The 15,102-nt window shown below is 34.7% G+C and overlaps 1 protein-coding gene across 3 annotated transcripts in view; it reads left to right on the top strand.

The window, feature by feature from the left end:
* MAP2K5 (mitogen-activated protein kinase kinase 5) overlaps positions 1 to 15,102 on the top strand; it is a 334,021-nt gene that overhangs the window by 86,025 nt on the left and 232,894 nt on the right. For all 3 annotated transcript variants that reach the window (XM_044665328.1, XM_044665329.1, XM_044665327.1), the window contains 4 exons: positions 2,689 to 2,729; positions 3,671 to 3,738; positions 6,334 to 6,382; positions 13,741 to 13,805. In XM_044665328.1, coding sequence (XP_044521263.1) covers positions 2,689 to 2,729; positions 3,671 to 3,738; positions 6,334 to 6,382; positions 13,741 to 13,805 — 223 coding nt within the window. The remainder of the gene's footprint in view (positions 1 to 2,688; positions 2,730 to 3,670; positions 3,739 to 6,333; positions 6,383 to 13,740; positions 13,806 to 15,102) is intronic.

Below are 15,102 nucleotides of genomic sequence, written 5' to 3'. Positions count from 1 at the left end.
ATATCACACTTTAAGGTTTTATGCATTATCTTTATTAATCAATGTTTTCATATGTTTAAGAATATAAAAGTTAAAGAATATTTAAGGTCAGAAGAGTTGGGAGTATTGAGGAAAACAATTTTTACAGGTAGTTAGGAAGCTGCTCCAAAGTAGCAGAAATGATCATCAGAGTTAGTATGGATTCACTATATATTTCCCTATATAATCACAGTGTGTCAGAGATGGAAAGGACTTTAGAGTTCTTCTAGTCCATGATCCTCATTTTGCAAATGAGGAGTCTGAGGCTTTGGTTAAATGACTCTGGAAGTCACTTAACCAATAAATATGCAGAGCTGGGTATAGAACTTATTTGTGTGATTCCAGATTCAGAGTCTTGTAAATCATGAACTCATTGATTCTGCTGAGTCATCCTTAAATACTTAGGATATGGGAGCATCAGCCTCCCTGTTACTATAACTTTTTTGATTTCGTGTGCATACATTTCTAGCACTTAGCAGTAATTTGTTGCCTGTTAAATATAAATAGGGATAACTAGGTGGCACAGTGGATAAAATGCTGGACCTGGAGTCAGAAAGATATTTTGCTGAGTTCACATCTGAACTATGTTCATATGAGTTCACATATGACCTATGCTGCAGATACTAGCTGTGTGACCCTAGGCAAATCACTTAACCCTGTTTACCTCAGTTTCCTCATATGTAAAATAATCCGGAGAAGGAAATAGCAAATCATTTTAGTATCTTTGCCAAGAAAACCTTAAAACTGTGATCCCAAATGGGGTCACAAAGAATCAGATATGACTGAAAAAAAATATATGAGATAGGCAAGTAGGATTTGGAGATCTGCAAAATTGAGGTTCTAAAAGGCTGATCGGTAGCCCATAGACCAGAACTTAGATGTTCAAGTCATATATTCGTGTCTCCAAAGCCTGACAGAGAGAAAAAAAATGACTTAGTTCCAACACATTCAAATAGACTCTATTTCCCAGTATACATAGCTGTCTTGACTACTTGAATAATAATTTGTATTTTATAATGAGGCCCTTTTACAATTAAAATGTGGCTTTAACTATAAGTAAGTGTAAAAATTCACTAGATTTTCAATAAGTTGGGTTTCTGTGATTATGAGAGGGAATTTGCTAGAGAACTGGCACCTAAGGCAAGAAGATATAGTTTAAGTCCTACTTCTGGTGTTCTCAGGCTATGTGACTGGCCAAGTCACTTAAAATTTCAGTAAAATCTCTTGCTGAAGAGTTCCCTACATAGATGACATCATAGGACCAGTCCAAAAAAATATGATGCTGTGACTTTTTGATTTAAGGAATTTTATTTACGTAGCCTTTAAATTCTTGATCATAATGGTTTGAGAAGCTATGTGAAGAGACATGGAAATCCAGTGTTTGGAAATCAAGATTAAAGCCTATTTATTATTCATGGTAAAGAACTGACTTATTAAGAAGCAGCATTTATATATGGAGTACTTCAGTGGAAGTATTCTAGGTGTCTTTTAACAGCTATTGATGAGCTATCAAGGATCTGGCATCAGGTATATGTGTCTACTGTTTCGTTCAAGAGGTTTATTTATATGTTAAAGAAAAGATTATTTTAAACTCAGAATATAATTTATTCAAGAAAAATACTCATTCTCAAATGGATTTGTGATCACATTGATTTGAAAGTTCCCTCTATTTAAGAAACGTTTACAAGAAATATTTTATCAGACTACCAAACTCCCAAGAGAATAACATAGGACAATCAAATATATCGGAAATGGATGAAGTGAAAAGAAACCTGGTATGTTTAGTAATTGTTACTCATGGCTTCTGATTAATAAATAGTCCTATTTCTTACTGTCAGAACAGAAATAAAATATATGTGCATCTAAGAAAGGAAAAATCAGATTCATCCTTCTTAAAACAATCAATCAAAATTGACAGGCCCTTAACATATAATTTGTAGGGCACTATAGTTTTCAAATGGAAACAGTCCATAACATGTAGCCAGGAGCTTTTGTATTTTTAACATTTGATGGAGAAGCATTTGCTGAATAGGAAAAGTGCTAACTTGTAAAAGAGGTTGTAAAGAAATTGCATTTCTCCCCTGGTACTCCATCTTAAGGTCTAAATATTATTAAATGTCAGTATTTATGAGCAATAGGATGCACTGTGTTTGATATTTTTGTGTTTCAATATAACCCATCTGCTTATGGTTATACAAACTTGTCCTTAAACTTAAATAGTGTTTCTTGCAATCTGCAGCAGTCTTTTTGGTAGTAGAAGCTAAAATAAACAAACAAAAACCAAAAAGATGTTGTTGAAAGAAAAATCCATTTTTAAGATTCTTTAAATGATAAAAGAAGTTTAATGTGCGAATGAAAAGATATTACAGAAATTTGAATTATGAAAGGAATCTAATCGCTTTAGCTCAGTTAACTTGATTTGGTATGTTTTAAGCAGAAATTGGAATTTATATTAGGTAATGTCAGAAAGCTCTTCGCATTTATAAATGCTCACTCCTGCAAGTTAAAAACCCTGGTTCATAATTCCCACTTTGGGTCTAGGGAGCCACTTTTCAATCATTTCTCTCTGCTAATTTTGGTGTCACCCTCATTTCTTTTTAAACGATTCATTTTGAGCAAATTTGTAAATGGCCCTGATGTGTTCTACAATTTAGTCAATTACTGTTTCAGCCTGCAAGCCTCCTGGGAAACGGAACATACATGGCCTGAAGGTACGAATTTCAATAATTGTTTCAGTAAAGTTAGATGGATTTGTAATGCTGTGTTCCACTTATTGAAATGTCAAATAAAACTGCACTTTCTCAAGCTCTGACAAGCAGTTTTTTTAATGGGAGGTGGGGGAAAAATCATCTGAAGTTTATGTTTAATATCTAAATATGTTTGGATATGGTGACTTTTTTAGTGAAATCTTTTTGTTCTTTGAATCCTTTTATCTTTGTAAATGTGTTCAGAATGATTCTAGGTATTAGTGTTGATAAAAATTTGAGGCAGAATATAGAATTTGTTTGAATGATTAAGTGTATAACTATATTGCATAAATATATTATTATTATTATTATATTATTTATGCCTAAAGCATGTGTCCATTTGGTGCGTTTTTTTGTTGCTTTTTCTGTTTTGAATTTTGTATCATAGAACAATGCTTCTACCTTTAAAGAGGGAAAAAAAAGCAATCCTGAGTCTTGATCATTTTCTAATTACTTAGATCTCACTCTAGTCCATAAGCCTCATATTATTATCTTATGCTTCTCTCAGTGGCAATCTACTCCATATTCCTGATGAGTTGCAGTACCTTAAGATGCATATCTGACTACTGGATATACCTATTATGTGCCTTTTGTGACCGTATTATCATGTCTATGGTCTAGATCTCAAAAAATTGCCATTTCTCCTTTTTTATTTTCTGTTCTCTCCTTTTTCAGAGCTGTTTAACTAAGCATTTAACATGTAACAAGGATCTGAACATTATGCAATATAACTGGCAATGTAGTACCTTAACCTACATACTGAATAGACTCCAACCATGGGCATGCCTAGCAACAAGCTAATTAACCTTCATCATGAAATGAGAAATTTATGGCAAATTACAGGTTAATTAGAACCGTGTCCTCAGAACACAAACGACTGATAAAGATTCTTTCTTTGCCTGCAGGTGAATACACGGGCCGGGCCCTCTCATCATAGCAGCCCAGCAGTTTCAGATTCACTTCCAAGCAATAGGTGAGAACAGAATCCCAATTGCATATTTCATTATGTAAAAGAGGGGCTTTTACAGATAGATATCTTTTCCCCCTTGTTACCCCCCAAAATCAGCACATGACTATTAAGAAATTGAATAATTATTTAATGTTAGTTATATGTTGACTAAGCATAAAGAACACATATAGAAAAACTGATTTAGATGTTAATTACTCATAATTTTAACTCTTCATCTACTATTTTAACTGCTAAAGTGATTTCCCTAAAAACACATACCTCTCCCTACTCTATAAACTTTGGTGGTTCCCTTTTACCTCCAGGATTAAATATAAAGTTCTCAATTAGCCCTTTAAATCCCTTTGCAACCTGATCCCTATTGTACCTTTCCAGATTTCTTACACTTTACTACCTTCTATGCTATCTTTTGTCCAGATATATTGGCTTATTTGCTGTTTCTCATACATGATACTCCATCTTCTAACCTCCTGCCTTTGCTCTGATTGTCTTCCATGCCTTCCTCATCTCTGTGCCTAAGCTTCCTTATTTTCCCTTCAAGATTCAGCCTAAATCACACCTTCTTTAGAAGAAGGCCTTTCTCATTTTTATACACACACACACACACACAACACACACACACACACACACACACACACGTGTACATGTTGTCCGTGTTATCTCCTCCATCAGAATGTAAGGTCTTTGAGAACAGGTAAAATACTATTTAGCTTTTGTTGTATCCCAGTGCTTAGTACAGTGCCTGGAACATAATAAGCCTTTAATAAAAGCTTCTTTATTTACTGAATGTCTATCCCATATTTATCCATGTATGAGAAATTATAGTGCTCATTAACCATTCTACCAAAGAGGGAGAAAGGGTAGGGACAGGTGGTAAAATTTGAATTCATCAATTTTTCTGCTTTTTGGTATCTTTGAACAATTGAGGGGGGCAAAGATTGAGTTGTTGATTAGGAAGATTTAGTTAGGAAGATCATTACATTTCATGAATCTATCTCATTTAGAGTGGTAAGCTAGAGTTGACTGTCATCCATAATATTTCAGCCAGGCAGATAAGTGTCTAAGGCACTTAGGTAAGGCAGCAGAGTATAAAGAGAAAGAATATTAGGTTAAGAGTCAGTAAGGTTTGGAGGCGGCTAGGTAGCATGTGGATGGAGCCACTAAGCCTGAAGTTGGGGGGACCTGGGTCACATTTGTTTTGGGTTCCTAGCTGTGTGACCTTTGGCAAATCACTTACCCCTAATGCCTAGCTCTTGCTGGTGCTCTGTCTTAGAATTGATATTAAAATAGAAGGTAAGGGTTAAAAAAAAAAGAATCAATAGGGTTTTGAATCCTGGCTGAATTACTTACCTGCTAAAAGTCACACTCTTTTTCTGTGCCTCAAGTTGGGCAGCATGACATAGTGCTTAGAGAATTGATCTGGGTTCTGGCCCCATCTTTTACACACGGTGCTTGCAAAGACTCTGGCCAGGTCACTTTTCCTGTCAGTGACCCAGGCACTATAGGTAGCGGAGAAGATGCTGATTTCCCTTTGTTCCCTAAAATCATCAGGCACCTCCATGCATAGGTATCTAGCTAAGAGAAGATTCCACAAAATCTTGTAAGCTAAGTTGTGGCTCTGTGGGAAGATGACTAGATCTGGAATCAGAGTATCCAATTTCAGACCTGAGTTCTCTCACTTTGTCTGTTTGACCTTGAAAAGTTTCCTTATCTCTAAAATGAAATTGTTGGAGCAGATGATCACCAAAATTCCTTTTTGCTCTAAATCTTTGATCTTCTGATCACTGAACCCTATATCCATCATCTGATACTTATAAGAAATTGCATTGCCTGCCATATTTGGAATAAAGGATTGGGTTTTTGGTTACCCCTTTGCTCTTTAGAGGCATGATAACCCCGGCTTGCTTAGAGCACTCTTAAGACTAAACAGTGCTTCATCTTTCTGGTTTATGAATTGACTGCCCTCCACAAATAATAAAAAGAATTACTGAAAAGTACTACAATAATGGAGATAGTTTCCTGATAAATGCATCTTTTGTAGAATTCTAATAGACATTTGATACTGGAATAGTCTGTCAAAATATCCTTGCCACATTTTGCAGATAGCTCTCTTGCATTGCTTTAACTTGCTCAAATTAATGAATGCCCAGTAGGTTTTAGTAATATGTTTTCAAGGTCTTTAACAGACAACTTTTCTTATGTGCACTGTCACTGTTTGGGATTTTAAAACTACATTGAGAGGGGCAGCTGGGTAGCTCAGTGGATTGAGAGCCAGGCCTAGAGACAGGAGGTCCTAGGTTCAAATCCAGCCTCAGACACTTCCTAGCTGTGTGACCCTGGGCAAGTCACTTGACCCCCATTGCCTACCCTTACCAATCTTCCACCTATAAGTCAATACACAGAAGTTAAGGGTTTAAAAAATTAAACCAAAAAAACAAAAACAAAAACAAAAACAAAACTACATTGAGAAAATAGAATTATAAAAAAAAATGTTCCATTTATCCATATGTGAAAGCAAAGTTACTTTGTGTCTAGTGTTTCTCAGTATGAAGCTTAGTGCTATCAGATCACCTTGTCACTAAACATATCTTGCTTTTCCAGCTTAAAGAAGTCTTCTGCTGAATTGAAAAAAATATTAGCCAATGGCCAGGTAGGTGTCATTAAATATTAAGATATAAATACAACAGTGACTTGTAACTGTTCAATTTTTTAGCCATTTTGTTTTTATAAACATAGAGTCCATGAATATCTTTGTCATAAATGAATTACATGGTTTAATTTGATTGGCAGAACAATTTATAGCCCATTTTTCAAATAGTGCTAATGGATTTTCACTCCCAATAGATTGAAGCACCATATCTACCCTACTGCCACCTCCATTCAAAAAAAAAGTTAATCAGTTCCGAATAACTGTGTTGACCCTGGGTTGCTCAAATGACCTTTGCATTTCGAAGGTCACTAGTTACTCTCTTTCTTCCTTGGCCTTTAGAAAAGGGAAAGAGAGAGACCATCTCATTGCTAACGCCTCATTTTGCTTTGAAGTTAACATTGGCTTTTTAGGAGAACAGAGTTATAGCAGACTTTCTGGCATTTACGATTCCTCTGCTTTAGGTGACCTTGGTCTACCCAGTGGGCCATCTGAAGTTGAATGGCCTCAACTAGCAATTGATGGACAGGTAGGCCTTTAGGCCAGTCATTTCTTTCTATTTTTGATTCAGGTAGATGGACAGATCTAAAGTAGTATAATGATTTTAAATGTATACTGGTAAATTAAGCCACGTAGGGGATGCTAGATCTTCAATAGCAACATAAATAAGTTTTAATGTTTGTTATAGTGGGAGCCCTTTGATAGCCTTGGAGGCAGGCACCTGTCCATTGCGATCAAGCCTGCCTATTAGGCTCTATTGACTGAGACATCTGTGTCACTGCAAATAAAAGACTCTTATTGATTTTCTTAACTGCTGTTCACTTCCCCTCCATGTTTCGAAGGCTGAAATCTTAATTATCTCAGATGCGTATTCAGTGCCTTCCCACACTGACCTCTCCAAGCCTCATTGGCATTTCATGAATTGAGTACTTGTAGTGGAGCATGTCAAGAAGACAAAGCTGGCTCTTCACGCTTGTCCTTTACTATCACCTGTAACGTTGTGACCTAATAGACATTTGCCCCTTTAAAAGATGACTATGGCAGCAGCAGAATCACTGGAAACCTTGTTTGTTTAGCACAGAATCTTTCGAATACTGTTAGAAAGGGTTGATGAGGAGTTTTGTTTGGGATGAGAGGGGTGCTGCAAAAATAGAAGCAAATTTGTCAGTGTTCTGATGGTTATTCAGAATATATCAATTAGACCACTCATACTAATAAGAAACATTATATATAATTTTCATGGACTCAGTAATTCTCTAATATATTTCAGTTTAATCAATCAGAGGAATTGGCTGTATATAATACACATGACCCTTTTCCTGTGCACATTGATTTATACTGGTTTGAAACAAAATTTGCCACAAAGCAGATTTAAGAATAGAATACACATTGTTTTCACTGTGTTTTCATTCTGATATTTATTTAATTCACTTTTAATTACAGAGAACATACCCTTTTTAAAAGAATAAAACAATTATTTCAAAATTGTCCCAAAGTGGAAACACTGGTATGACTTTGTTCTGCTTGGGTAATGGCCAATTAATCGTGATAGATTTATTTTTTAAAAATCATCAGTCTTTACCCACTATGGAGTAAAACAAGTTTATTGAGAATGTTCAATCATACATAGATCAGTCATCTTTGTTAAAATATAAATTTTAATGGGAAATTTTTTGAAGATAAAGAGAATTGAAACTTTTATGTTCAATTTTTTGTTTGTCTCTGAGAGCTATGATATCCCTGCTGATTAAAAACAAGGCTTTTCAGTTTTAACTAAAGAAAAGAATATTAGGAATTAATCAAAGAACTCCTTCAAATGTGCTTCATTTAGTGAATAAGGACATGCCGGAGTTAATGAGTGAATGAGTGAATGTTGTTGGGTTACCCAAGAGTGAATGATGTTAGATAACTCAAGTGTGAGTGATGCTGCAGAGTCATGTGGCAATGTGCAGTGAGGTGATTTGGTAGGCTTCTGGCTTGAATGCTGGCACTACTTGGTGTAAGAGATATAAGTCACACTTGGTGTTACTTTAACACTTGGAGAGTAGTTGTTTTTTTTTTTTATTTTTATTTTGGTGGTTTATGCTCTCAAGCATTAATAATGATTTGCCTTTCCACTAGTCTCCACTTAGGTTTAATAAGGAATTCATATTAATCATTAAAAGAAAGGGACATGATTCTTCAAGTTAATCAAATATTGACAGGTTAGAAATAGCTTTCTGCCTAGGTTCATTGATATAGGTTATGTGATATAAATATTTATTTCTTTTCTGTCACTCAGAGTAAATGCCACCAATTGATTCAGCATTGATATAGTGTCAACAGTTCATAAGAAACATTTGACTGGCTTGTGTTTTCCGATTAGTCTCTGCTCTATAAAGTGGGATTTACTAAATCTTTCCAATTGTCTGCTCATAGAGTGTGACTGCTTTCTGAAACTGTTATTGCTTCGATTTGTGAGGCAAAGGTCCAGTGATAGGACTTAGTTTCTGTCAGAGCTTTACATATGAAATAAGGATTAATTGAGCATTTTGGCTTTAATGATTTCTAAGAGATGAGCACTGATTTTTCCAAAGACAAGCAAACATAAACAAAGCATGTTTTGTTTGCTGATCCATAATTGAGTTCTATTTCATTTTTCGCATTAATTCCATTAATTTTGGGTCCAATCAAGTTCATCTTTTAAAGCTGAGCATTTAGTTTTTGGTGGTGGAGTCATTGCTTTTATATTATCAGTATATGATGGCAGGTTCCATTTTTCCAGTTAAAAAGACATAAAATGAATTAATTTTTGCATATTTATTAGACATAAGTTAAGCAGTATCTCATGTGCTTTCTAGCATGTACTTGCATTCCCCCTTTCCCCCAAGTCTAGTACAGTATCATCTCTTCCATATCATTACTTGCTTGGCAGCTGATTAGGAGTAATTTGGAAAGGTAAGACTGCAGCACGTAGTTCTAATAAGGAAGTCCTTTATTGGATCTTTTCTCCAATGTCTTCCCTGCTTTCCTGCCCATTACTTAGACTATTAATCTAATTTGAGAAGGGCATTATTATTCCTGGTCAATCATAAATTCACAGATATAGAATTAATCCTTATCCTATGACTTTGGGTTGTTCTAAGACATTTACCACTTTATAAAAATTCTTTGTGTTATTAAATAAGTTAAAAATACATCCACATAGATAATCTATCTTATGCTAGCTTTGACATTTGTATGTGAAACTTCACATTGAATCAGCAAAACTTGAATGAGACTATTCCTATTTAACTTAGAAGCCTAATGCCAGACTGTAACATACTTCTATTTTTCTGCATTCACATATGAATCTTACTTCCTCTCAAGCCAACTAGAAAAATCTTTAACATTTTGCCCCATATATTACTTTCTCTGTTTTTCTTTCCCCATCTAAATATCACTTCTCCACATATGCACAGACAAATGTATTATTTTTACTCTTTTGGTCACTTTTATTTTTTCTCTTTTTTTTGGGGGTGCTCTTCAGTGAAAATTGTTTCTGCCAATTTTAGGGCTTATCTGTCCGGTTGACATCTTACCAGTTCATATATTCCATATGTATCTCTGCTTTTCCTTCTCTCTTCCTTCCCTTTTCCCCCACTCAGTGTTTATTATTCTTCATTAATCAGCCATATTAATATGGAACAAAGTACATTGCTATTCTTTATTGAGTAATTTTGTTTATTTCTTGGATGAAAAAAATAAATTTGCATATTCCTTTGTCTTTTAAAAACTTACTTTTTTTGGTGAGATAGCACTCCTATTTTTTCCTCTGAACTTTTATAACAAAGAGCTTTTCCCATTCTGGTTTCTACCCAAGTTAAACTTCTTAAGAAATTACACAGAACTAGACTTTGTGTCTGGATTGGTTTACTCATCTTTATGTTGAGATGGTTCATATCAGGTAATCTCTGAAGTCTACTCCAATTCCAAAATTGTGATTCATTTTTTTTAAGAAAATCTCAAACTGGATGCCCAACACATATTAATGTAATATTTTCATCCTTTATTGAACAGGCTTCTAACAGTTTAACCGAAATAAATTGAATTTCTATACTTACTTTTGGGAAGAATAATTACATCTATATCAACTGAAAACTTAAAGAATGAAAAGTTTCTCTAGGGAGTGCTTTTTGATGAGTTTACTTTAAATGGTTTTGTCATAGTTAAGACATATAAAAACTTGACAAAATTTTTATCATAAATATGAAACCCTCAGAGTTCTTAAGCTTGATTGTGATATTCTTAAAGGAGGGGAAATTTTCAGTAGATTACCCAAATGGGATAAAAAATAATACAGATTATAGATGAATCGAGTCTGTAATATTTCCAGATATAAAGGAGATGTATTAACCAATATTTATGCTAATTGCAAGTCAACTTCCTCTTCTGACCCAACCTCATTTTCTGCCTCATGCTAATTTGTTAGAGCTTATTTCATTCTGTCCCTTTTCTGAACTAGACTTTTCAGGCTATCTGTGAGATACTAAATTTCCACCTTGATTTTCACTCTTTGCATTTAACATTCATTGTGTTCTCAGTCTAACTCCTGACCACACTCTCTGTTGTTTATCTCTTAGAGGATTATAGGATCATAGAGCAAGAACTAGGAAGGTACCTTATAGGACATCTAATATAGTGTACCTCTACTGTTGGACTGAGCCCTAGAGAGGAATTGGGATTTAAACTCAGATTCTCTGCCTTCAAAGCCAGTCTTCTTAATCTCCTTTTTACTGGATGTTTACTACTTCAGGTTAGTTACAAGTATTGAGAATTTATCATTCCTTAACTTTGAAAGTTGGGTACTAGCTAAGAAAGGGCCAGGACTTGGGACAAGCAGTAGGTGAAAGAATACCGCTCCTTTTCTACCTCACTTCTCCCGTCAGTGTTAAAGGTATAAGCAGTACATTTATTCATTTTTTTCTTGGCTTGTCCTGGTGCACTTGACCAAGGATTTCTGACCTTTTCTTGAGGGGAGTGGGATACTTTTGATTTCCTGAAAGCTTATGATATCCAGGATGTGTATTACTGGTAAGGAGAAGTTAGATTGTTAATCATGAAATTACTGAGCATAGGAAAGGCTAATGCTAGCTCCATTTCCCTAACCCCAGAGAATCCTTCAAACTTTTGGATTGAGGCCCATTTATCCTATCATTTTGAATACTTTTAAATTAGAATTTATGATATTTTAACATGAATGAGGTTGAAATTTCCTTTTTCTAAAAATAGTATTCTGCATGTGGGCTTGCTAAGAAAATTAATAGCACAAACTACATTGCTGGAGGTATATTTAATCTACTTAAAAAAACCTTTTACAATAATTTTTGGATTGTTGATTTGCCAATAGATACTATTAATGACAAATTCTGTCTTCATTAAAGAGATCCAGCAGAACTTTGACTAAGAAGCTAGTGCTTCAAATTATTCTACTTTTAAAATGTTCTTAAAAAATGAGAATGCAGTTCTTCTAAAATTCAAATATGGAAATATATTTTGAGTGATAATACATGTATAACCCAATGGAATTGCTTTTCAACTCCGGGAGGGAGGAGGGAAGAGGGGAGAGAGACAACATGAATCATATAACATTGGAAAACTTATATATAAATTTATTGGAATAAAATAAAGATATAAAATTTAAATAAAATAACTCTAAAATTCAGATTTGCATTCTATCCAATTAATCCTAACAAATGAAATTTAACTTGATGTTCCTTACCAACACATATCTCACACAGGTGATCATATGATGCATTTTTTTCTATCTTCATCAGTAACATGAAGTTGGTAAACCATAGAAATTCCCCCAATGGGAAAAATACTAGCCACTTTCTCTGTTTTGTTTGGCTTTTTTTCTCCACTGAACTAACTGCAGCAATTAGCTGATTGTAAATAGCATCAATCAGTTTGTACTACAATTAATTTGGGTGTTGAACTGGCCTCTACACATTAATCTGTCAATATGTTTTTTAGGATTGTTTGTAGAATGGCTTGGGAAGGAAGCTGTTTCTGTAACCTGCACTGTACTTCTAATTATCACAGCTCTCAGAAGCTTCAACCTCTAAATGTATAGAAGAAAAATATTTCCCTTGATAAATGAAGTTCTGCTTTATTCATTTGGTTGAAGTTTAGAATAGAGCAAAATATTTAAAGCATTACTATAATGCTCTGAAAGCAAACTATTTTTTTCCAGATGATATTGAATTAAAAACTCCATCCATTTTCTGCCCTTGCAAGGCTATACAATTCCCTGGAAATTGATTTTTTCAGGGTTTTTTTTTCAGGGATTACTATGGCTTTTCTTTGGCTTTAGCTATATGGGAAACAGGACTTTTATTGAATTTGTTTTAGTGAATAAAGTTGGCAGTGAATTTTTGAGTGACTGGACCAAGTTTGTAGAAAATTATTGACAGCATCAAATAGAATCTGATTGGTCTTAACAGTAATAGTTTGCAGACAGTAATAGTTTATTAAAAAGTACCTTAAAACTCTAAATTGTTATTTAGTGAGTGCTAAAATGAAGCACCTTCCACCCAATACAAATCTGGTTAGTATTTATGTTAGAAAAGATTGCGAGGAGCCACAAGAATTGAAAAGTCAAATGAATATTTTCATTGTGTACTGAATGAACAAAAATGACTTTGGCTTGTTGGTGTTACATTTCTATACCATTTTCCCCTTCTGCTCACTGTAATATCTGACAACATGTGCATTTTAAAATGCATTACTTGGATATTTTCCATTGGCATAGTATGACTTCCACCTGGCATTATGTCACTATGTTAGCGCTGAATACTAATACCATTTGCAGAGTGCAGCTTTATCTTGCATTTGGAAAATCACCGTAGGTTATCCAATTAGTCTGTTGTGTATTAACTTTAGGGTTATTGAGTGCTCTTAGCATGGGTTGCTTTACCGATCATTTATAAGATGCCAGTATTATCTGTGGTTTGTATATTTGTGTTTTTCTTTTCAACTTTGGCTTTGGCTGTGTTCATTGTTATTTGGCTTTGGTTCAGTGCAGTACTGGGGATCCTTTTCCTATCAGTATCTCTGACCTGACCCTTTTGAGCTATGTTATATCATTCCATTTTGACACCTTTTATCAAACTTTAATGAAATGACCCAGGCAAACAAATTGTCATTAAACTTTCCATCACTTTGTCCCTTGGTATCGTCTTTTATAAATTGGACAGCAAATGTTGTATTGATCTTCTCGTTCTTGCAGCTGAACTTGAAATGACCCAGACTGCTTGTTGTTTATGGCCCAGAGTGGCTTTTCCTTGACATTTCCATCCACAGCATGACACCCCTTTTGTTTTTCTTTCTTTCTTGTGGAGATGAATGAACAAGACATACGGTATCGAGACACCCTCGGTCATGGCAATGGAGGCACAGTCTACAAGTGAGTAGTCCATTTTGTTTAAACTTTCTGGATCCAGTTTAACCAAAAGGTGATTCAGGCTGTCTGTAACAGAGATGTTAAAATGACCATCTGCTCTTAGATTTTATTTTCATATTTGGCTCCAGAATTCTGCAAGGAATCTATTTCCTCAGCAATGGTGGAATGGTGCATTTATATTGCCTTTTTAATATTTCTGAGTCTGAGTCTCTCCTGGGTGAACAGTTAATAGGCCACCTTTAGCAAGTGCACCTTTAACTGGCTTGAAATTTAATGCATTTTTCCTTCACACTTTTTTAATACCATTATTCCTTTTAAACTTGCTAGCACCCTATGCTAGTCCTCTGTTTACATCAATGCCCAATGGACGCAAAACCGTATAAATACCATTGCTTTGCCCTGTGTCAACACTCTGAAAGTTATTAAAAAGCCTTCTTCCTGTTGTATTTCCTTCTTTCCTCACTCTACTCCCCTGAGAGATTTTCTACACATTGATGAATATGTTAAGTTACAAAGTTCTTCCAAATTTCGGTTGCTATACTTATACCCTGAAGGAGTGTTCATTTTAATATTTAAAAAATTGTAACAGTAAAGAAGTAGTTTTCTCTACAGGGAAGTCTTTCTCATACAGTAGTGAAAAGTTTAAACTACATAATGTAATATCTGGTACTTAATAGTCTTCAGTGGTGTATGAAAAATATTCCACTAGGAATTAAGAAATCCATACTCTGTAAGAAAGCCCTGAGGGAGTAATAAAGCTTTCCTCCAGAGAGCTGTTTACCATATATACAGTAACCCTGCATCCTATTAGGATCTTGTTTATACCTTAGACATTTTAACTTTGATAGTAACATATATTTCCAAAGTTGTAAAATAACCCATTTATTTTCTAATTGGTTAATAATATCCTTAGATCCTTAAGTTCTGACTAATAGCATGAATACAGATAAAAACTGCACTATAACTGCAAAAAGGGGCATGTCCTCCGATACCATGAGGGGATATCGCCACTTGGTTAGACCAAATCAGATGTCTTTCTGAAGGACACAGGTCCTTAGCCTGAGTCCAATCTTCTGAGCTCTCTTGATGGCCAAAGACTTGGTTTCCAGTTGCGTTGTTACTATCTGTATTCAAAGTTTGTCAGCACCTGTCCTGAAGTCAAAATGCTTCTGTCATAGTGTTCTAGAGAAGAGAAAAAGGCTGATCTTTTGTGAAAAATAATATATTTACAACTAAGTTCCTATGGATTTATTTTTTAATTAAAAATTTATTTTTTAATAGTAGAACAAAAGTGCTTGCA

Source organism: Gracilinanus agilis, chromosome 2 (genome assembly GCF_016433145.1).
Source record: "Gracilinanus agilis isolate LMUSP501 chromosome 2, AgileGrace, whole genome shotgun sequence".
Classification (NCBI taxonomy): Eukaryota; Metazoa; Chordata; class Mammalia; order Didelphimorphia; family Didelphidae; genus Gracilinanus; species Gracilinanus agilis.
Note: the sequence above shows the minus strand (reverse complement) of the source record. Positions and strands in the feature narration are given on the sequence as shown.